The sequence below is a fragment of the Diadema antillarum genome, unplaced genomic scaffold (assembly GCF_040938485.1).
Source record: "Diadema antillarum isolate AM-2024a unplaced genomic scaffold, OU_Dant_1.0 scf00000085, whole genome shotgun sequence".
Lineage (NCBI taxonomy): Eukaryota > Metazoa > Echinodermata > Echinoidea > Diadematoida > Diadematidae > Diadema > Diadema antillarum.
The window spans coordinates 896,112-920,947 of record NW_027270974.1 but is presented as its reverse complement, the minus strand read 5'-3'; the positions used below and the strand labels follow the sequence as shown (position 1 = coordinate 920,947).

At 37.2% G+C, this 24,836-nt stretch overlaps 2 protein-coding genes across 2 annotated transcripts in view; one reads left to right on the top strand and one right to left on the bottom strand.

Moving 5' to 3' along the window:
- The window catches only part of LOC139717918 (gamma-aminobutyric acid type B receptor subunit 1-like), a 307,083-nt gene extending 303,800 nt beyond the window's left edge, over positions 1-3,283 (top strand). The window contains exons 15-17 of the mRNA XM_071629404.1: positions 330-458; positions 1,187-1,324; positions 2,179-3,283. Of these exons, the coding sequence (XP_071485505.1) occupies positions 330-458; positions 1,187-1,324; positions 2,179-2,475 (564 nt within the window). The 3' untranslated portion in view covers positions 2,476-3,283. The remainder of the gene's footprint in view (positions 1-329; positions 459-1,186; positions 1,325-2,178) is intronic.
- A 10,137-nt stretch (positions 3,284-13,420) lies between these two features.
- LOC139717912 (band 7 protein AGAP004871-like) overlaps positions 13,421-24,836 on the bottom strand; it is a 120,560-nt gene continuing 109,144 nt past the window's right edge. Inside the window, exons 3-6 of the mRNA XM_071629398.1 lie at positions 22,034-22,189; positions 16,424-16,683; positions 15,170-15,248; positions 13,421-14,246 (exon numbers count right to left, since the gene is read on the bottom strand). Of these exons, the coding sequence (XP_071485499.1) occupies positions 14,019-14,246; positions 15,170-15,248; positions 16,424-16,683; positions 22,034-22,189 (723 nt within the window). The 3' untranslated portion in view covers positions 13,421-14,018. The remainder of the gene's footprint in view (positions 14,247-15,169; positions 15,249-16,423; positions 16,684-22,033; positions 22,190-24,836) is intronic.

Here is a 24,836-nt window from a genome sequence, read left to right as displayed (position 1 = left end):
GATGTGGCTCCAGATTCTTAAAGACTTGTGCAATGCAAATAGATGTTGACTTATGCTGATTCATAGTACCCTGATCATCATTTACTGGGACCAAAAAATATCCAGGTTTGTGCCCTATATTTAATACTTTTTTTTCTACTATTTTTATAAACACGTTTTTAGTGCCTCTGAATGTTCTTTACAGATAAATGGTACTATATACTGTAAATGCTGTTCATCATCATCATCATCATCATCATCATCATCATTTTGCCCTTTTCCTTATCTTATGTATTATTGTTTTTGTGTTTTCTTCCTCATCTATGAGTATTTTCTTTCCCCCCATCCAGGTTCTGTGTATCATCACAGCTCCAGTCACGCTGATAATCAAGAGTCAAAACAATGCTGTCTACGGCTTCACTTCTTTCACCATAGTCTTCTGTTCGGCCATCACGTTGGCCCTCATATTTATACCAAAGGTAGATCATTCTCAGCTTTGGAAATCATATTTTTCTTATCCTTTCATACTTTTTTTTTGTTATTAGCCCCCTAGTAAGGACAAAGACTCATCATTGATTAGCCCATTGATGACTAGTCCCAAGAAGACTCGGGCAAGCATCTATCGGAAATGTGTGTTGTAGCAAAATCAGTCCATTCTCAATGGGATAACATGAGTCAAACATAATGGGGACAGCTATATCTGGGTGAACACATTTGAGATCAAATGAAGATATCGAGTAATATATTTTCTTTGTCATTATGATACAACCACCTACTTTTTTTGTAGCAGCTTGACTGGAATGGCCATGTCTTTGTAAAGTTTTTATAAACACATTTTTTTTTCAGTCTTGTCACATTTTGTTACTCTTCCTGAAGGATGATGAAACAAAACACAGATATGTGTACTGTAGAACCAGAATCATTTGAGGCATGGAACTTTGATGAATTGGCGCCGACGGCCTTTTTCGTTGCATGAAACTTTCACCAATTGGCACTTATATTCAGTGCATTGTGTAGACAAAAACTTTTGCAAATCTTGGCTCTTCACAAAATTTGCAAAAGTTTCATACATGTGAAAATTGGTGGTTTTACAATTTATTCATGTATATTTGTGTGTGTGTGTGTGTGTGTGTGTGTGTGTGTGTGTGTGTTGATGTGTATGAATTAGGTGTGTTCACACTTCTGTCTAATCATGCTCTACCCACAGGTGGTATCCATTGCACACAATCCCCAAGGCACGTATAATAAGAACACTCAAGGTTTAGCTGCCCCGAGTAGAGAAGACGAGGAGAAGCACACCCGGCTATCAGCAGAGAATGAGGAGATCAAGAGGCATATCAAAGAGGTAAAGACAAACATAAGAAAGGAGTAAATAATATATGAACTATCCTTTGCTAATTTAATAGTACTGCTGCTGCTACTTCTGTTAATACTGCTACTATTGATGATGAAAGGATATCAATAATAATGACAATAACAGTAATAACAGTGCGATGATACTGTAAAAGTGGATATTTTCACGCAAGTAATTTTTCATGCTCGTTCGGGTAAGACAAGTTTCATGTGGTTTTAATTCTGCGGAATCAAGAAAAGGACTGCTGGAACATATAGCAAGCACAGATATTTGTGCACTTTTTATTTTCGTGCTGGTTTCTGGTTGCTCGAAATGCGCGAAAATGTCCACTTTTACAGTAGTAGGCAGTAGTAGTAGTAGGAGCCTAGTAGTAGTGGTAGTAGTAGTAGTAGAAGTACAATGCAGAAGTAGTAGTAACGATATGAGTGATATTCATAATCATGATAGTAATGATAATGATTTGTCATAATACCGTAATGATAATGACCAATGATAATTATCAGGTGTGAGTTTCTTCACTTTGTCTCCCTCTACAAATTAAATTTGTCAATATCGCAACTACTGATCTGTAAATTAACAAATATGTCAGAAAAAAGGAACCAGTGGGACTGGAACCTGTCATCTACTGCTTTCTTGGCAGCGACACTACCACCAGGCTGTCCCTGGTTGCCGGCAGTAATGATCATTGTCATAATCATGCATAACGATTATAAAAAAAAGAAATGAAAAAAAAAAAGAATGAAAGTACTTAAAACTTGTTAATTTAGCAATTGTTACTGTAAAGGTTGAATATTCACTTTCCGGTGCTGATGACGATCTCATTGTATTTCTGTTTTTTCTCTCAGAGAGAAGAGAAGATCAGGATATTAACAGAGAAAATCCAGCAGAAGACGAAAGCGCTTCCTCAGGTTAAAGGCAGCTCCGCCTCCTCCTCCCCCGTCTTTGTCCACCACGCGCCTAGCCCCACCCCAAACACACGGACTACCCTCGCGGTTACCGACAAGATCACGCCGCCCCACATGTCAGTGGAGGACAGTGCCTATGTCTCGATGACCGCGCCCAGTGCGTTCACGCCCAAACTCATCCACGGGGAGAAGGTTTCCGGCATAACGGAGGACGATTTGTCAGAAACGTACATATGACAAGCCCGACTGCGGTTCTGTGTTTTTTGTATACAAGACAAAATCTCGTCTCTGCTCATAATTGGATCTTCTTTGTTGTGGGGAAAAATTAAATGTGTGTGGCCATGAGGGTTAGAATTTTCTTTGAGCCTGACGCATCTGCTGCATCACAATTTTTCCTTCCTGTGGAAATGTCATCTGAAAGCGATGGATAGGAGGTAACCATGAGGCACCCCTTGAGTCTATGTCGCACTGAAAGGAATCATTGGGATCCAAGCCGTTTCCTGGATTGGAAGTGAGTCCAAAGGAGCAGCACAAATGCCAAAGTCTTGTCAGCATCTACAGCAAGAGTACAGACACAGCCAGTGTTATAGAAAGGACTATCATTGTCTTGACAGGGGTGATGCCCATACTTTGTCAGTCAGAGAATTTTACTGGTCTAGTGTTTGGGGGTGTCAGCAGGGGGATGCCTTGTGAAAATTTAAGTAACCAAAGGGGAGAGCAATATGGCAGTTTATCTACAGACTCACGGAAGAATGTAAATCTGCGAGAAGAGAAAACAAAGCAAAGGATCTGGACTTTCCTTTCTTTCTTTATCAGAACAAAAGTTGCTGGAGTTCAGATGAAGATCAACAAAAATCCTGAATGGACTGAACTTCTAGCAAGAACAGCGATGAATGAAAAGAGACTTTTAGCTGGGTTTCTGCAGAGATAGTCACATACTCGGCTGGCTAACAGTTTGTGATTCTCGTTTATTTTTTATTTTGTATCCTTAAAAGAAAGATGTCAGGAGTTCATCTCAATTCACTAGGAATTGTTACATGGAGAGATTTAGTAAGGATGAATAGTTTACCTAAAGTCTGTCTCTTTCTACCGAATATACCATGTCTGGTTGGGCAGCAGTGTTTCTCTGTCTGCCCGTAGCATATAACTATGTGTGTTTCAGCGATTCCGTGCTCGCGGCACAGACTTTTCTTGTATGTTATGGAGACTTCTGTAAACCGAATTACCTCACATCACACACGCTGAGTCTGAAGCGCATGGTCTACGAGACTGAAATTCTTGCGTAGGCGTAGTGCATGGCCAAAAGGCATGTTTGCTGTATAGTCAAATCCAAAGCAGAGGCTGCTGTGAGAGATGGCTCTTCCATTACTTTCATCAATTTCCAGTCCAGAGAAGCAGATATTTGAAGAGTTTGCTCGCAAAAGGAGTTAACTCCATTCTGTAGATTTCAGATATTTGCATTTAAAGCTGCTAGAAAAGGAGAAAATGATAAGAATATATGGTACATTTTTAATCATGACTTCAAGAATATCCTTTGCCATGTAACAAGTAATGTGTCCCTGGGAAGATTTGATAATGGACTTACTTCAAAATATTTAAAGGGATCGTATACTTCTTGTGAAATATGAAAGAGCATGTAATTCCAAGAGGAATTCAATGTTTATTTGATGAAAATTGATTTTAAAATGGCCGAGATACACAAAATAGAGCAATCCTAATAAAAGGTGGGACCCACCTTTTATTGTGATCGCTCTATTTTACTTTGTTTTTTGGATGTCTCAGCCATTCCAAAAATGAGTTTCATCGAATAAACTTTGAATTTGTCATAGAATGGTATGCTCTATACTGTTTCGTAAGTGGTTTCCTGGTATCTCACAAAAATTTAAAAGCCTAATCCTCCCCATCACCAATACTGTACCATCCCTATAACAATGGTACTTAACCCATTTTACAATCTAACCTTTTTTTTTTACCTGTGCTGGGCTCCATGGATATGTACTTTTGGAGCTCTGTAGCACCTTACTCTGTTCCATCCCAACCCCTCCAAAAGAAATTGATGTCTTAGATCTACATTCCTTCTTTTTTTTTTCAATCAAAGTAGGAAGAAAAATATAGTTCATTGTAGTAAATAGATGTGATAATGTCTGGCGTATAGAACTACGCAAAACACCTCACAGCAGAGAAGATTGCATGTCATGGAAAGATTAATATTCACTTTGCATGTTGCATCATGATTTCATTGATCATCTCAACAAATATCTGAAGATTAATTGCTATCATATAGGTATTTTCAGAGAGAAAAAGTAACATAATCATATGCTAACACACCCAAGAAGATAAAAGTTACCAATCACCCTGAATCATTCTAGCTGACTCACAATGTCAATCAGAATTGTGCTCAGACTTTTTCCTATTTTTTTTTAACCTAATCATCATGAATGATTTATTGTTTTTATTTTGTTTATTGCTACAGGAAACAAATACTTAAGTAATATAGTATGACACATAAGCCACAAGAGATACTTTAGATTGCATGATTACATGAGATCAGTAGCCAGTTTAAGTATTGCCAGTACTTTGATAGCAATCCCTTGCAAGAGTGTTTACCTTTTATAATAGATGTATGGAAAAATCAAAATCCGGAAAGAAATAAGAAAAAACAGTCATTAGTCATTATTTTATTTCAAATTCTCTTATAATGCCATCACTCATGCTCATTCTCCCACACATCAATTTCACCAGTCTTGTGGACAACACATCAGTTAAACAAGACTCCTTTTTTCACTAAAAATAGATAGAACCTTTGTATTGATCCATATTCTATTGAAAATAAAACCTTTGAATCATTGTCACATGTTTTGCCAGTTAGTACAATGTATATCATACCTTTTGTTTTCTGTAGAGTATTGTTCACACTTATAAATTCTGTTCAGTTTATTCTAAGTTAATTCTCCAGCAACATTTGGGACAGAGAAAAGAAGAGAACAATTCATTAGAATTGAATATTTGCAGATAGTAGGTATAATTGCAGTAAAAAAAAAATCATATAATTGGAGTTCCATACTTTTTTTAACTGCTCTGAAATGAAACCAGGGTGTAAGTTGTTTTGCTCTGATTTATTTTGTTAGCTTTTTTCAGTTGAGAGCTTGCATAATGATATTAAATATCCATGTTGAATTTAGGATGATAAAACTTTCAGGAAACCTAAATTTTATCATCAAATGAAAGAAATACCAATAAAATAATTTTTTTTTTGACTGCATAGTAAGAAAAAAAAAGATACTCACTCCAGTTAACCCGTTGAGGACGAGTCCCGAGTATACTCGGGCAGGGGTCTATGGGAAATGCATGTTGTAGCAAAATTAAACCGTCCTCAACGGGTTAAAGAATGATTACTAGTGCTATGCTGAATGAGATTCCCACTTTTCTTTTCTTTTTTCCATTTTTGTATATCCGAACCAAGATAGCGTTAGATTTCTTTTCTTTTTACATACTGGATTTTAAAATTCTAAGGTACTAAGCTCTAAAATATTCTTGCATACATTCAAGTGATTCTCACTGTCAGATACCCATTTTTTTATCCCGTTCTGGAATTGTAAAGATAATATGTGATTCTGAAGATCTTGAAGAACATCAGTAGGTAAAGGGCTAAGAACATATAAATGTTGAAAAAAGCAACATTTATTTTCCAGACGTTCATGCAATACAGCAATATAGATTGCAACAAGAGAGAAATGTTCATACATTATAAGTGTACATGTGTATGTATATATATCAATAAATGATGACAATGTATAGTTTATATAGCCACTTGAAGTATGTTGCATCGAGTATGATCTCACATGTTTGTATATAAAGAATTCAGAGACTGTATGTGTCCATGGGAGATGAAGACAGATTTCGTTATTACGCAACGTCAAGGATGACCATGTGCTTTAGTGTAATGATTTTCTGGAGCAAGTGTCATGGAATATGACTTCATTGTTTTCATATAAGTCATTGATTCTTGAAACTAATCGATCTTAGCTAGCAACTGTCATTCATTTACAGTTGTAGCAATGACTGTGAAATAGTACACAGGTTTCTTGGTATGTCACTAACATTGTTGGATTATTTTCCCTCTGTAAGACACAAATGACCTATATTTGCCTTTTGTCTTCAAGTGTAAAACTGGATTGACAGACACATAGGCCTAGTCAATGTTTTGGTACAGGTTATGTACAAACTCTAGTCTTGCAGCATGCAGCTAGGACACATTGCATTGATCACAAGGGATTTTTGAAAAGCCTGGTGCTTGATTACAGTCAACACCAACACCACACACTGATGTTATTTAGTGCATGCTGTTACACTGCTTCAAGTACACTGAACACCGGATAGTGAACACCCTGACACAAGACATGTATGTAGTCCCTATATGTGTCAATGATTGCACTGCGGTTTATTTACACAGAATATATTCATGGTTGACACGTGTTTTGGGCTGGAATCAAAAGCCAGCATGAAGCACCAAAGTCATCATCACAAATCATCATTTTGGTATCATCTCTTATCGGTTTCTCACACTCCAAATAGCAGTGCACTTTCTGACCACTCTTCACTGTAACGCTGTAGCGAACACCGATGTTTGAACTTGTACGGAAAATACAGGGCTTCCAAACCAAACTACAACATCTTTCCTTTCCAACATTCTGTGTCAGTGTATCAACATGAGTTTGTCAATTCTGTTATTCTTTTTTTAGTTTTTATGTGTTAAAAATAAAAGATAAACAGATACATTCAGTTTTTTTAAAGTGTATCTGGAATGTCACAAAAAGAAGTCCATTGCATTAAAGTGATGGAAGAAAAAACTTTTAGGATGCAATTTTTTGCTGCTTCCCCTAACAAATATCATTCCTGAAAATGGAAAAAGAAAACGTTTTTCATTATGTGAAAAAATCCACCTAACTTGTCTCTTATTATGGTCAGGTACTTTGAACAGTTGGCTCATATGTTGAGCAAATATCATGTGAACTCGTATGTTACAATTCAATTTTTGTAAGCCACTTGAATTATACTGTCAGTTATGAAAACCACAGTCAAAAGACACGTTCATGTTCTTCATTCTTAAATTCTTCCCTTCTTTTTTCTTCCTTGTTACGAGTCATGCGATGGGGGCTGTTTTGATTGGGAGAATCAAAATTCTGCAAATTCCAAATTAATGAGATGCATTTTGTGTAGCTGATTCATATTCACATTTTGGCCCGAATTCACGAAGGTGGTACAAATGAAACCATGGTTTAAACCATGGACAAAAACCATGAAACACCAAGTGTCGCACGGAATATTTCGTTACGAAATTGGTCATTTCATCAACAAAATGACCGTTTCGTTAACGGAATCATCATTTCGTGGACGAAATGTTCATTTAGTTACAAAATGTTGTCATTTCGTTACAAAATAAACATTTCATCGACGAAATGACTGATTTCGTATCGAAATATTCCATGCGACACTTGGCACCCCATAGTTTTTGTCCATGGTTTAAACCATGGTTTTATTTGTACCACCTTTGTGAATTTGGGCCTTTGTGTCTGATAGTGCCAAGTCATCTTCTTCAACTTTTCAATTTTCGAGGAGCCTTTTGCCAAGTACTTTGCTTGCCTGCCTCACATATCAAAATCTATATGATATCATTTGTAATAAATATATGATTTGGACAATCAATCTCTTATTTATGCATTCTTTACAATGCAATTACAAGGGGACATTTTTAATTATATGTATGATCTAATGGCTTGATTATTAACTTTGATTGGAAAACAAAATGTTTTTTCTCCCAGCCAGACTATTATTCATCCAGTATACCAAAAATATAACAGTTTGTACACTGAAAAAAAAAAAACATGAAGAATGAAAATGGCATGCTTCAGTGAGGACCTTCATATAATTTTGTGAACCATCCTAAGAAAAGTTTGATAAAGTCCCCAAACATTGATTTCCAGTTTTGCTTTCTTTCTTTCTTTCTTTCTTTCTTTCTTTCTTTCTTTCTTTCTTTCTTTCTTTCTTTCTTTCTTTCTTTCTTTCTTTTTCTTTCTTTCTTTCTTTCTTTCTTTCTTTCTTTCTTTCTTTCTTTCTTTCTTTCTTTCTTTCTTTCTTTCTTTCTTTCTTTCTTTCTTTCTTTCTTTCTTTCTTTCTTTCGACAGTTGATTTTCAGGCTTTCTCAGAAAACGTCCCTTATTATACTCTGGCTGGATGTTGGGAATGGTTTTATCATAATAGGATTTGTCAGAGTCAGATATCATTGAGGAATGTCATCTGGTTTCAATGCCCAAACATTTGCAGAGATACTGTCATCTATAAAAGCAAAAAGAGATTCAAGGAAATGTGGCCAGGCTGTTTCTTGCATCTTGACGCATGCAGTTTGTAAACTTGCTCTTCTTAAATTAGTCCAAACTGGCTAATCAGTCAGTCCCAAGTTACATGGCAACACGTCCTAGTCTGGACAGCCCTTGAGTCTCATATAATGATTATATGCAATGTGCATTATTAAATCATATCTAATGACAGTACTGGGTTTAAAACGTGGATATATCTATATTCTTGAAGTATACAAGATGTTATTTGTCTGAACTTTTGCCTTATTTGTTTGTTTGGTTTTTTTCTTCTTCAGACATATAATGTATGCACATACTAAACACTTGTGACTAGTATTTATGGTTTCCTTGTTGTCAAATAAAAAAAATGCTGAAAACTTACAATGTAGACATTAAAAAAGATCTGGGAAATCTTATAATGGTCTGTGTATTTGTCATTCACAACAGTTTGTATCTCACATGTCACATATTCTACATGGAGTCGTCTTGCGTGCGATTGTCGTTCAGGTGTTGGTGAACTCACAAAAAAATATATGTGACCTATCAACAAGACACTTGGATAAAGCCATAGACTTCAAAACCCAGAAAAGACTTCACAAGTTTATTTGTTAAAATATCAGAAGCTTGACTTTTTTTTAGCAGCCACCTGTCCAAATTTGAGAATCTATATTGACTTATTAGTTTTATATGGCATATCATTCTGATGTTTTGAATTGTGTTGGATGGATTTCACACTTGACCACATGTTTATAGCCAGTTTTCTGTGTTTTTCTGGAAGACAGCTTCTTATTAATTTGGGTGGGAGCTTAAATTATATTCAATGAAGATAAACTTGGAAGATTATTGTCTGATAGGTCACATATACAGTATGTCCCCCAAAAAAATTACAGTCAGATTTTGCATTTATAACTTTCAATATGATGAAACTGTCTGAATGCTATTTCAGGGTCTAAAAATATAACATCTTACCTATATTTTGCAGAAAACCCCATTCAATATGGTTATGTTGTCACAGAGAAATGTGAATCGTTTTGAAGCATGTCGTGGATGTGATTCTTCCAAGTTTAACACTTGGATGCTCTTGGAATTGCATATTAATGTGTGAACACATTGGACAGAAGTTGGACCTGACATGCTCTACAAAAATCCCAATTTCTCTGTGACCACTGAAGCAAATCGGATAGGCTTTTCTGCAAGAAATGGTAATAAGTTATAGTTTCCTTCCCTGAAATTGTATTTGGATTGATTCAGTTTTTTTCTATTTTTTCACTATTTGTTATCATTGTGGAGGGTCCCAATGTAACATTTTTGGGGGACATACGGTATAGAGAGAGAGAGAGAGTGTGTGTGTGTGTGTGCGTGTGTGTGTATACTATTGCTCAGTGACTATTACCTTGTGTGTATATGCATGCGTTTGTCGGCAATGTGTCTCATAGAGTAGCATGCTTTAAATCTGCAATGCGAACGTTAAGATGATGGTTGCTTGACTATTCTCTCTCCCTGTGTCATGTTGCAAAGTAGCTTTAGCTTTCGCAAAGACGCAGCCTATACAAAGTAAAATAGAGCCCCCATATGTCATTCGTTATCATGGTATCAAGTAGCTCTCTGCGTATTGAATTTGAGCGGATGCTAAAATGGCCCAGAACCATCATGAAAACTCAGATGATGCAAGACGGATTTTAAGAAGCCATCTTGGGCATGTGCAGAACAGGTTTTATTCCTCTTAACGTTCACATTGCTGATGTAAAACTCCTCTTTATCTTGCACATATGGGTGTATAATTTTATAGTGTGAGTGTGCTTTGAAATAAAAACAAAACAACATTCACTTGTTTTAGTTTTATGTTAATAACTTCACAATTTAAGAATGCAAATTACCAGGGAGAAAAGCAGTTTTTGTCTGTAATTATGAATTTATTTACAGGCCACACAGAAAAATGTAGACAAGGAAAATCTGTGTTGATAGGATATGAATAAATAAATACAAGTGACAAATATAGAAATTGCTATACAGGTTTTAAGATACTATCACTACATCCAATAAACCACAAATGGACTAGATACAGTCTTTCATCATTTCACTCTAGCTTGATACGGTGAAGTTAGTATGTCAAGATGATCGGGAGGGCAATATTCTTTATGATGCGCTAATGATGCACTCTGGTTAACAAAAAGATATATTTGAATGGCTACTGCTTGATGAGACAAATCTGAATGGAACAACGTGATCTTTGACACATACATGGGATGCAGCCGTAATTTAGAACACATTCTAAGCATTTCAAACACTTGGCATAAATATAACACAAAGATCTGTGGCATTGCATTGTTTATGCTGAAGTCATGTAGTAGAATCTCCTATATACTAATCCATGACTAAATGGGGCAATACCAAAAATAATGATAAATCATCACATATGAATGATTTCAATTTGCTCATCCTTACTGGGACAAATATATTTGAAGAGTTTGTTTGCAAAAACCGATAAGTCCATATTTGCCAAATGGAGATATTTGCGATTAAAGATAAAGAGAATAATAAGAAAATTTTTGCTTCTTTTGACCATAACTTAAAAAATATACCTTTATATGAAGTGACCAATATATCATTTAAAAGGTATTATTTTGTACTTTATGGCAGAGATCATACTTCAAAATCTTCAAAAATGGACTTATCGGTTTTTGCAAACAAACCCTTCATTTAATCCTCTGCTGCTGTAAGAATTTCTGACACATGATTTAGTAGCAGTTAGTTGTTATAAAACGTTCTAGGTCGCAAGTACACATACATTGTAATGATCGATGCATTCCCGCACGGACCTACGAGTTGAACAGGTGAGGCTGCCCTCCATTGGTGTATTCCATACAGGAAGAGCTCCTTTTCACATCCTTCCACATGTAACCACTGGAGTCTGAAATTTCTACAAACTTTGCACTAGACATTCCAGATTCCTGTGACCAATGGAATAACATTGGTCTGCATTTAGAGGATGTAGTTTTGCTTTCTGTTGTTTGCTTCATATAGATTATTAATGATCAATGATGGAATGCTACTATGTAGGACACAGATTTACATGTGAATTCAAGGTTTAGAAATGCATGAGCCTGCAGCTCTATATCCACTGTCATTCCTTTGACATTTATATATTTCTTTAATGTTATGTGATAATTAGGATAAACACAGCAACACCCAGTTTTTATATGCTCCTTTTCTTCTGTTCTTGCTGTAGTCCTTGTATCGCTGATTCCTGAAATACCATTTTTCTCAATACCTCCTTTCTTGCTCTCTATCCAACTACATAACTCTGTTTCTCTGTTCTCTGACATCATATTTCTGACATCATATTCTTCACATGATTACATGCAGTGCCAAATCTTCTGTCATATATGGTTCATATGAATGAATTGTAAATGGCATAAGGTCCTATGCAGTCTAGAGACACAAAATTAACCTTTTTTTCCCCCTCTGGAAAAAGTTAGATCTAACAAAAGTCAGCTAATCATCCATATTATATCAAAAAAGAAAAACAAACGAATGACATCTATGCACAGTACAAAACAAGACGATACACAATAGCCAACAGCTATAAACCATAATACTCAAAAGAAACCAGATTTAAAGCTAAAATGTTTTCTGTTTTATATAAAATCAGTTCAATCTGGTAATATACAGACTAATATCAAGACAGCTAGCTGTACAAGTGTTTTAATGATATGCCTCAATGCAAAGGGCAAATCAAATGAAATATTGGCAAGAATCGTATATCAACCCTTATGTACACTGGACTGAAGAGTTTGGATAACTTGGATGACTAGACTCTTCAAGAAGGCATACGTGACAAATGAGCTAAATATTTTGCACAATGATAGAATACTGAGCAGGGGAGTAGCCTTCTAGCACACAGCCTAATGATGCTTCTTAAGGGAATTCTATGCATGACAAACTACAGAGCTTGACTTCAGTTGAAAACAGCCAGGGGGTGTTTCATAAAGCTGTTTCTAAAGTTACGACGGACTTAAGAATGACTGGTGATCAGTTCTTGTGCTGAATAATTGAAATTCTGATAAGTATAGCACACCAGAGCGTGTTCCAGTCATTCTTAAGTAGTTCATGACTTTAAGACCAGCTTTATGAAACACCCCCTGTACTGTTATAGGCATGAGCATGTTTGCTAAAAAAAAACATGCACATAAACACCATAAAGATACCCAACCATTGTTTAGTGCATCTACTTATCGCACCACAGACTTTACATATGGCAGACAAAATTTTATGCATAAATTTAGTGATATGTGTCTCACAAGACTTTTTTCTGGGAGGATTGCAGAAAAAAAAACACATTGAGACTTGCATCAAAATCTCACCTGCACAATGGTTAATGTATAGCATCTGCCTTGCGCTATCTACCCACACATGATGATATTTTTTATCTGAGTGACATTGTTAATAGCTTTCAAATATTTCATTTTTATTGGCATATTTGCATACAATGACTGTTGATAATAAGACATTACTCGCAAGGGACTGCTCTAGACGTACGAGTTCACCGTTAATGCAGCAGACTTGGTCTGGACTGTGAATGCAGAAACTCATACCTAAAAAAAAAACAAGAGTTAGCTTTGTGGCAAGACCCAGTATTTCATAACTCAACAACAATCGCTACAAATGAACCATTACACATGAATGTTCATTCAACGTTGGCGAAAGAGAGATGTATTCCACTTGGAATATTTTTAGTACCAAGGCCATGAAATCACAGTCCTGCATTCACTTGTCAAATGTGATTGAAAATCACTTTTATCATCAACTTTTATCATCCACCCTCATCACTTTTATACACTCAGTTTATACTTTACAATTGGATGGAGACAAAAACATCCTTTGCAATGATACAGAAAAATCATACACTTATCTAGTTAAAGAAGTTTATAAATAAACTCACAATCTAAAACATGATAAATGTCCATTATGCAATTGTCGAATCACTTTTTCTATGCACTAAAAATTTGAAATACAGCTTGTAAATAATTGTGTACTTAGAGAAAAAAACGAACAACTGACAAAGTCAAACAGTGATTTGGAAGTGTATATTCATTTTGTCCATTCATTGGCAGATCACATTTAAGACAAGAGGAAGTATAAAAAGAAAAAATGAAATTTCATCAACTGCCAACAGTATGCCACCAACTCCAACCAGGCAGAAGGGAATAGACACGCATTGCCTGAGCAAGGATGCCTGATTAAAAACCTCTCAGCTCCTGCGTTGTCAGGACAACAAATTTTGTGATGGTGACAGATGTTCCAAGGAGGTGATTTTGTACGTCGGGATGTGGCAGAGTTGACAAAAACATGGCAGTATGAGAGTCTAATGTCGCATTTTACTTTTTTTCTTCTTTGCGACTTTTTGTTTTTGCGACAGCGCCGTCACTCCACCATCTTGGGTGATGCGGGCGAAGGGGCGTCGTCAGAGGCGAGGAAGCCGGTCAGCAGGTCGATGGGGAGGGGGAAGATGATGGTGGAGTTCTTCTCGGCTGAGATGGTGTTGAGGGTCTGAAGGTAGCGCAGCTGCAGGGCCGCTGGCGACTCACAGAGAACGTCCGCTGCTTCCTTAAGCGCCCGCGAGGCATTCTGCTCACCCTCCGCTGCTATCACCTGCAAAGTTGGGTTGGAAAAACACCCAGAATTAAGCAAAAAATAACTTACCACCATCATTTCCACGTGGTACACAAATGATCTCAGCCTACCTGAAAATCAACAAGGAGACCATCCAACTGAGAAATTTATCAAGCCATGAAAGTAAAACCTTTACAGTTCAGTGGCGTTTTCAAAACCTTTGAAAGTAGCAAGACATTGGAGCCGAGGATTTGGCCTAGGCCTTTACATGACAGGGATATCGTAGTGTATGTTGCAGCAATACATGTAGACTTAGGCACGAATTCCCTGAGTTGGATGAAAACAAGCCCCCAGTAATAGTGACATTCTGACATTTTAACTTTGACACATGGTGCCACCTCCGTATGTATCACGCTTTAGACATTGTTTATTCATCTGCTTCTTCTGTCTTGAGTGATAATGCTTAGATTATATAAGACATTTCCCCTCCTTACTTTAATGGTGCTAACATTAAGCCATTGAAGACTACATGTAGTTCTGAGTATACTCGGGCAGGTGTCTATGGGAAATGTGTGTTATGGCAAAATCAGCCTGTCCTCAACGGGTTAACTGCAGCCTCAGCAAAGCAGATTTGGCTCATGCCATGACAATTAATGGGGAGTATATAGCATGCCTTCTACTACCAACATTCTGCTCACAAAATTGTGATGAATGAATCAATGCGTATTTTCCTTGACAGAAAATGGTAGACCTCATATGGAACCATGACTGCAACAGGCAGAAACAAGCACTCGATCATGGGAAGGGGAAAATTCTTAAACCAGTTCTTCTTTCCCTTGCAGTGCGGGTAAGACAGGCACATCCTCTCCCTATATTCAAGTGGATAAGCCTGCCTGAAATTTTCTCAGGATAGGAAAATGTGACTAGTCCATTTTTAGAGAGAGGGTGTACAACATCATTACCTTGGCTCTTGCTTCCCTGGCTGCCTCAGCCTCTGCAGCCATCGCTCTCTGAAGCTGGACTGGGAGCCGCACATCCTTACTGTGATGTCAGAGTGATGGAGAGTAAGAGAAAGGGGTGGAGGGGGGAAAGGAGGAGGGAGGAGGAAGGGGAGGAGGAAAAGGGGAGGAGGGGATTAAGGAGGAGGAAGAGGAGAAAGAGGACAAGGAGGAGGAAATGGTGGAGGAGGAGAAGGAGGAGGAAGAGGAGGAGGAAAAGGGGAGGATGGGATTAAGGGGGAGGAAGAGGAAGAAGAGGAGGAAGAGGAGGAGGAGGAAAAGGCAAAGAGGAGGAGGAGGAGGAGGAGGAAGAGGAGAAAGAGGAGAAGGAGGAGGAGGAGGAGGAGGAGATGGAGGAGGAGGAGGAGGAGAAGGAGGAGAAGGAAGAGGAGGAGGGGAAGAGGAGGAGAAAGAGAGAAAAAAGGAGAGAGGATGGGTGAGAGGGGATAAGGGAAGAAGGAAGGAGAAGAAACAAGAAGGCAAGCAGGTAAAAGACAAAGAGAGACCAAAATGACATACAGAGTTAGAAGACAGAAGAGCAAAAAGTTTGAATGATGAAAAGATTTGACAGGCATGGTAATGTAGTTGACAAAAACACTTACTTTCATACTTTTCTGATGAAAAAAAAATCTTAACTCACATTCTCAAAATTGTTATCTGGTACCATCACATTGAGCAATGACAGTTTCATGAAAATGAGACAAAAAAATGAAACCATTTCACATGCTCCCCAAACTAGTGATACTGGTTACAATCACACATCTGAATGATCAAACCACATCATTCTCTAACACTCTCCAATTGTTTTGTGCTTTTGAAATACCTCCCCCTTTAGAAAAATGCAATTTCTATTTATCATAAATGCAGAGTAATTTAAAGAAAATGAAGAAAGAGGTGATACAATTGTTCAATGAAATTCATTAAAAAAAACAAACGTGATGATGTAAGACAATTGCGACAATCATAAAATCACATCACTTCATTCATATGTGTGATTTGCGTATACATCACTGTTTTAAAAACAAACCGATCAAACTGTAGATTTCACAAACTTTCCGATTTTTTTTTGTTTTGTTTTTGTGTGTATCATGCTACTGTATGAGAGATGTTCAGGGTCCTTTTTGTTTGATTTTATGCTCTAATCATCCAAAATGGACTTCTGGATGATAGAGAAGATGGAAAGAATTTGAGGTCCCCCCAATCTAAAAGGGAACTCACATCTCTACCCTCTCCACCTTGACCCCCCAGGGGTCGGTAGCCTCATCCAGGACTGATTGCATCTGGCTGCTGATGCTCTCTCGGTCTGTCAGCATCTCTCCCAGGGTCTTGGTCCCCAGCACATTACGCAGCGTCGTCGCCGCCAGCAGGCGCGTGCTGCGCTGGGCGTTCTCCACGTTGGTGATCGAGATGGTCGGGTTGTGGACGCGGTAGTAGACCACGGCGTCGACCGCCACCGTGACGCTGTCTTTGGACAAAACCTGGCAAACAGGGACAGGAGGGAAATCGGTAGAGAGGGTGATACGATATTTACTCACATGAAACTAGTTTACCAATCTTTGATGATGAGAATAAATAATTGCCATCATCATAATTGATGAGAAGATGGTCACCACCCATCTCGCAGGTGTTGGTCTCAATGCTCAGTGGCCAGTCCACCTACTGTAAAAGTGAAAACTTTCATGTGAGTAATTTTGCGTGCTCAACCTTGTAAATTGACTTTCACATGTTTTTAAGTCTGCAGAATCAAAACATTCAATAGTGCTATATACAAGAAGCAAAAATATTTGCGTGCTTTTATTTTCATACAAGATTCTGGTTGCCCAAAAAATGTCCACAATTCGAAAATTTACACTTTCATAGTACTTTCCAATAGTGCAGTGATAGATTCCAACATGGCATTTTCTGTAGCCCAGTGCTCTCACAGAAAGCTGTGGAAGATTGCACCCTCACAAAATGAGAATGAGCTGAAAATATCTACAAATCAGAGCAAGGTAATACAATTTAAAATGCAAGCCGGGTGAAGGATTGTCAAATTGCACAATTACAAATTCAACATTTCTCCACCAATAAAACAAGAAATGGGAGAATTCCACAAGAAGACTATCAATGAAAGCAGTCACTCAGTAGACTGGTGTTTGAAATATATTGAAGTGTATAACTGCCTTTATGTGGCATTACAAAGTCCATGGAAATAAGTTGTTCTCAATGTACGGTTTGTCAATGTGGTGTCCTCAACTGCTACACAACTCTGGTTTAAGAGTACCTACACGTACATCCTAGACTAGAACACTAAAGATGTTGTTCACAACATTTCAATGTTACTGTTTTTTCTTTTGTTTTAAAGTATACTTAGCAAAATCTTGATATAATTTGATAAAGATTATAAACATATCTAACTTATGAAGTTTATTGATTGTGGTATTCTATATCTCTCTCTGCACAGAATACCCAAAGTAGTTTCTAATTCTAAACAAAGAAATGTTTCAGTTTGAGTTCTTGTATATAAATTCTGATGCATCAGACATCATTGGTACACCTATTGAGAAATTGTCACCAATGCCTTTAAGTCAGAAGAGCAGCATTTGGACATAGAGTGTTGACATTACTGGCTAGCACTTTGTATCCAGTGGAAAAGGTGCTCTAAAAATATCAACGACTATAGCCGATGGTTGCACAAATTTTACATCCTCTGTAATGTCTTTGCTACTCACAACATGTGCAATAAATCAGAAATAAAACTACAGCTATCATCGATTCGTCAGGCCATTCCATGTGGTCTGACATTTCCCGCACCACCTGCATTATCACATTTTCTTCCTCCAATTTCCTCTCGATCGTTTTCCAATAACGGCCCGGCGCATATAACCCGAGGGGAGAGTCCTTTAATCGCACCAACACGACATGCCATCATCATCTCGGCGAATATGGATTGTCACAAACGAGAGAAGAGGTTAGAGGATAACGGCCCCCCTCACCGACATTCAGATGTAATTGGGATGCTAATGGCAGTCAAATTGGCCAGCCACTCTGGCAGAATGCAGCCAGGTTATGACCACACAAAAATAAGAAAAGGAAAAGAATATAGAAAAATTAAAGCTCAATGGGTAGATCTTATTGAGAGGTGGATATCTTGAGTCGAGAGGCAAAAGGATGTTCACACTGGGGAAAGTTGAGAGTTCATTTTCCTCCTCTTCCTCCTCCTCCTCCTCCTTCTTTTCGTCTTGCTTTTCAACTTTCAGTGAGGAGCATCCTTGGGAGAGAACACCGAATGTCTCATCTACTTCAAGTATTAAGGAGAGGGGGAAAGAGGCAGGAAAGTAGGGTTAGGAGGAGAGGAGAAGAGCAGCATGACAAATTAGTCCATTATGCTTCCTGTATGTAGTTGGGGTTCATGACGTTATCTTGGCAAACTACGTGACCTGTGAGAATCAGGGATGCATCGTCAGTCTACCCTGCCCGCCACTCTTGCTCAGGATCACCCGATCACCATCCCCCTCCTTCCCCTCCCCCCCCCCCCTAAAAAGAAAAGATGTATGCCTAAACCCTTTTGTATAATTTGTCATCTTTGAAATAATATGCAGGGAAAGAGGAAGAAAGTTGGAATCCAGTTCCATTTCCCACGATGTGCATCAATCCAAATCTATTTTGACATCCAGTCGCTTCTCTTCAATTTGTCATTTCTATATTGGTGGCATTCCAATTAAAAAAGGGAAAATAAAAGGAGATTGAGATGTCTATAAGATGAAAGCAAGGAAAAGAAGAAAGCAGGGACACAGACAGAGAGATGGACTCACAGAGATAGAGTGAGATGCAAAAGGGAAAATATACAAAATAACCTCCCAAAAATATGAGATAATTGGCAGAATGGGCAAGTCAGGATGCATAGATTAAAGGAAGTGGTTGAGAAGCATACCTATATTGCCTATAAGAATTCCACATCATTTCATTTCAGATAAAAGAAAATCTTGTTTCTCTCCTTTTTATGGGGAGGGGGGAAGGGAAGGGGAGGGGTGATTTGGCTAGTCTGTATTCAACAAAAGACAGGCAGGGCAAAATAAAAGGATATTACTGATAGGAATGGGTGGATGTAGATCCAATGTAGTGAGTCTTCTATCTGAGAATGACATGTAGTGCCACGAAGCTTTAGGGCTAGATACACATGCCAATATATCATACCTGAATGAGAAGATTTTTGGTTTATCTATCTTTTATTCCCTGCCTTCCAGCTATGAACGCACACACGTGTCGCGGCATATGTCAGGTCGAAAACACCAATATCCCACTGCTTGAGTACTACATGTCCTATAGCGTGCACATTGCACACGACCTTTGGTTACAACGCTGGGCTGATATTTCCACCTCCTCCTCCCCAACAAAGTCAAATCTTTCTTGCCATTTCATCTGATTAGGATTGCACTGAGCTGTTCCCTGCCCTCAAGCCACAAGGGGAATGGAGACAAATTTCCTACAAGGACTTCATACCAAGCACGCCACACACAAGCTGGCCAATGTTAAAGGGACACACCTCTCTTCTCCTTTTCTCTATCCCTACTACTAGGTCAGCTAGAAATGTTATTACACTTTCCATAATTATGTTTTCAGAACTGACAATGCATCACTATATTGTACATGATGCATTATAGGATTTCAAAGCATTAATCTCAAGGAAGACAATGTTTGATACAGATACCTCAGAAATCATCCTGTAAAGGGCAGCAAAGCCAAGTCATAAAGATATTTTAAAAGAACAAACTTTAAATCATATCTACCAATTTCTTTCAATAATTCCTGTAAGGTATTCAGATGATATACACGTATGTGCATGTGTGTTCAGCAGTAACATGTTAACAGAGATTCAATAGAATTAAACATCTCCTCTGAGAGATTCAATGGGACAGGAAATACAGGGTGTAGTTAGAAACAAAGATGTCAATTAGGGACAAACACAAGATGAGTTTATGAATGTGAACAGAGATCAAGATTAGTATAGCCTCAAATGTGGATGTGTTCACACACTGCTGGATATACAGAGAGGGCTCAATTCCAAAAGGGGCAAGCCAGGCATTAAGCCAGGCACCCTGGATATCCTTTAGTTTAGAAGATAATGATGACGTCAAAGTGATGTAGGAGCCAAGGAGAGTACCATCAAATAAAAAAAGGCCAAATCTACCTCTGAAACACTACCTCTGAAACAGATGAATGTACAATGACTTCATATACATTTATATATATATATATATATATATATATATATATATATATATATATATATATATATATATATATATAAATTAACGAATCAGTAGAAGAAGAACGCCGTAAAAAAAAATAAATAAATCCTAGATACATATATATATATATATATATATACATATATATACATATATATATATGTATATATATATATGCATATATGTATATATATAAATATATATATATATATATATATATATATATATATACATATATGTATATATATATATATATATATATATATATATATATACATATATGTATATATATATATATATATATATATATATATATATATATATGTATATATATATATTGTTTAGATAACCTGAAAGATTATGAGAAAAAAATGCCGTTTCAAATCAGAGGACTTGATTCTTCATCCCAAAATTCTGCAATACTTAGCGAGATGGGACATATCACATAGTGCTTTTGCGTACAGCAGCTGTAGAGCCAAGACGGTTTGATAACCTGAAAGATTATGAGATAAATGCCATTTCAAATCAGAAATTTGACTTCTCATCCAAAATTATGCCAAACTTTAACTCATTGAGGATGAGTCCCTAGTTAACTGGGGCAAGTGTCTATGGGAAACACATGTTGAAGCAAAATCAGCCCACCCTCAATGGGTTAATAGCAAGATGGGACGTCACATGGTGCTATAAGCTCAGAAAAATTCCAGCAGAGATGAGGCACGAGTGAGACCAAAACTCGACGGGCAGAAAAGGAGAGCCAATAACATCAAATGGGACAAGTAGCTCTCAGACACAGACCATCTGCATCATTCTTGGTATCTGTCGCCATAGAGATTTCTGCCCATCCATTGTCAGTGTCTTCTCCCATCATCCTGCCTTCACAGGAACGAGACTCCTACTGCTTTGGAGGATGATGAATTCAAATGTGTTTTGCAGTCTAGGATAACTGCTCCGTCACAACATCAACAATCAACTGTTTTACGTCAATGGAAGGCAATTTGTCACAACAGTTGCAATAGGAATGACTCAACGCATGAATTTCATTTATTTGAATAAAGAAAAAGGGAGCTTGTTGAAAGCTTTTATGTTTCATAAATCAATCCTATGTGGAAATCTGATACACATCATTCATTTCTCTATTCATTCATACTTGTCTCATGCTCTCCTTAGTAATCATCATAATCTATGTATTACATTGTCATTCTCTACTACAAACAGTTTTGCAGTGGCTATTTCTGCAGATTTTCATCGCTGGGGCGACAAGACCTCATATCTACAAAAAGTCAAATGTTTAGGAGAGCACAAAAACATAGCAGATAAGCACTATATCATATGGGATCGCCTTTTCTTTGACGTATGCCAAGGTGGCTTCATTTTGGGGGTAAGACGTCCCACCTAGAATTTGGACAGGACATCACTTACCTGATTATCTGACCATTAATCCAAAAGAGTCATTTTCACCGAAATTTGAGATACAGGGTCTTGTCACCCCAGCGACATTTTGTTTCTATGAACATTGTAATGACTTTAAAAGGTAAGGCATATTATCATGTTATATTCACAAATATAGATTCTGTTCTTCTACTAGAAATTGTCTTACCTCTTGTGGTGGTACATCAAATGAAACTGTCCTCAAGTCCACCTTGACGTAGTTATCGATGCATGGAAGAATAAAGAAGATGCCCGGCCCCTTTGCCCCACCTGGTAACAACCGACCCATCCTGAAAATGACGGCCCGCTCATACTCTTGAACAACCTAAGGGATGCAAGAAAAAATGAAATGAAAACTAGAAATGTCACTACGGCGACTGGTGTATGCCTCCGCCATAATGCATGGTTCTTCTAATAGGTCTATAGTACAATGTCTTGACAATGTGTGATGACAGTTTCACACAATTGGCAAAATATTAAAATGACAGGTTTGCCACAAATGTGCTGAATGTTCACTTTCGTAGAACTAGGTTCAATTGGATGAATGATTAAAACGTCAGAGTGCAGGTATTTGGGGGAACTGATGATTTTTACTTGACTTTTGACCCTTTTATAAGTTTATGCATTGAGTAATTTTCAAGGTATTGAGAAAAAGTATAATTTCAGTATCAAATGGTAAAATAGTATTATCTAAACCTGGCCTTTGACCTTTGACCTCACAGTTCCAAAGAGAATCACTGTTAGGTAGAACATGCATAAATATGTAAGTTTCATGATAATACCTTGAGCTACTTTTAAGATATGGAGGAAGAAGTGCAATTTAGCACTTTCACTTGACCTTTGACCTTTTGACCTTTGACCTTTTGGCAAGAAACTTCCCACAGAATATATATTGGGTTATACATGCATACATCAAGTTAAAAAAAAATCCTTCAGGCATTGCATAAATATGAGGAAAGTAGTGATATTTTGAGGAGTTGACCTTGACCTTTGACCCCCTGACCTTTGACCCATGACCCCCAACTTCCCTAGATAATCACTGCCCATCGGTACATGCATATACACTAAGTTCCATGAAGATACCTTGAACCATTTGCGAGATATGGAGAAAAACATGAAATTTCAACCTTTTTTTCACAAAATAAGCTGTGACCTTTGACCTTTGACCCCGTAACCCTAAAATCCAAACAAAGTATCATCCCCCCAGGGATGGCGGAGGCATAATAAAAAGTCACCTGATAGACTTCAATCAAGTCCCTGCTTGTTTCATATAGGAAGAAAACAAATGTGATATTGCATAAAAAGAACACAAAATGTTGCACCAAAAAAGATTATTCAAGTTCAAAGGGGAAATCCAGTCCAAATATAAGTTAGTCTGATAAGAATATGCAAATGGCAAAGTGAGCATGTCATACCCTCACAACTTGCCATTTGATATAGTTTGTACATAAAACATTGACATTTCCAGTTTTTCATTCAAACGTAATTATGCCCAAGACAAAAATCCTGGTATATCCAACTGTTCACTATTCTGAAGTTATTCAATCAGAAATAACATCATGTTTCAGATTTCAATGACAGAAACACAGAATATTTGTCACTTTTTTGTACAGGATCAATGGAAAATTGTGAGGTTATGACATGGTTAGCTCACTCAATTGCATAATATATTCATATCCACTGTACAAGAACTGTTTTGCAGAAATTAGCAAAACTTCAAAATGTCATAACTTCCTTATTTTTCATCCACTTTCAGTCAAATTTTGTACTGTTGAACTCATAAGATTTTACTCTTTTTTATCAGAATAACTTATATTTGGACTGGATTTCCCCTTTAAGGTCAGACTGGAAAGAATATGTTCAATTTCAGCATTACAAATGATTTGTGACTCATCAAATGTGATGTTCCTATGAAGCAAAGCCCAAACTTTAGGAATATTCCTTTTTCTTAAAAGGAGCTTCAAAGTTATTGTGCTTTATGCCACTATAATGAATCCTCAATTCTTTATTGTGTACACACTAAAAAGTCCTAAAATCTTCTCGGCAACAACTCTGAAGGGATCTCTAGAATATCCTGAAACTTACCAGACACGCACACAAGATATCCTTCTATTCATACCTTGTTCAAATTATCAATAAAATTGCTGTCTGGTAAGACTAAAATATCTGGGACATCAAATAAATAATGGTGATTAATAAAGATAGTAACATCCTATAAATTTCTTGAAGTGTGACAAGGGCATGCATTAAACATGCATACCACTCCTGTGCAGAATGAAATTCTTTCGAGCAGCACCAAAGGTCCCTTCCATCTCAGTAAAGGTGGCATGTTGTGTTTACTGAGTATCACTTCAATTTTGATAACACACTCAAGGTTAAATCTAACTCTCCCTAACAATAAATCAAAGATGTCGGAATTCAATTCTCTATACAGTCAAGATCATAAAATACTGAAAATCTTTCTTGAAGTCATCTGCCAAGGATGAATGTATATTTCATGGATGACTAATTCATCTAACTTTCCAAAGTAGTTTAATAGTACTGTAAACCATGATATATTCGCGGCATTAAATTTTCGCAAATTGGAGCTGACAGCCTTTTTCGTGGCATGAAATTTTCGCGAATTGCCACTGGCATTCAACGCATGACAAGAACTTTCACGTGCATTTTAATTTTGCAAATCTTGGCACTCGCGAAATTCGTGAAATTAAAATGCACGCGAACATTCCTCGTTTTCAGTATACATCGAGGCTTACTGTGATGGCTTTTACGCCAAGAAAGATACAGCACATAATAAAACATATCATAATTCTCTGATACACAATGTAATGCCTTATATTACCAATGTGTGTGTACTGACATTTTCATCACAGTAATACCTCTTAAGACTCAATAGTTGTGGGGAAAAAACAACTTGCATGCTAAGAGAATTAGATATACAAGAAGAACAACTTCATGCTTATGTCTTTACA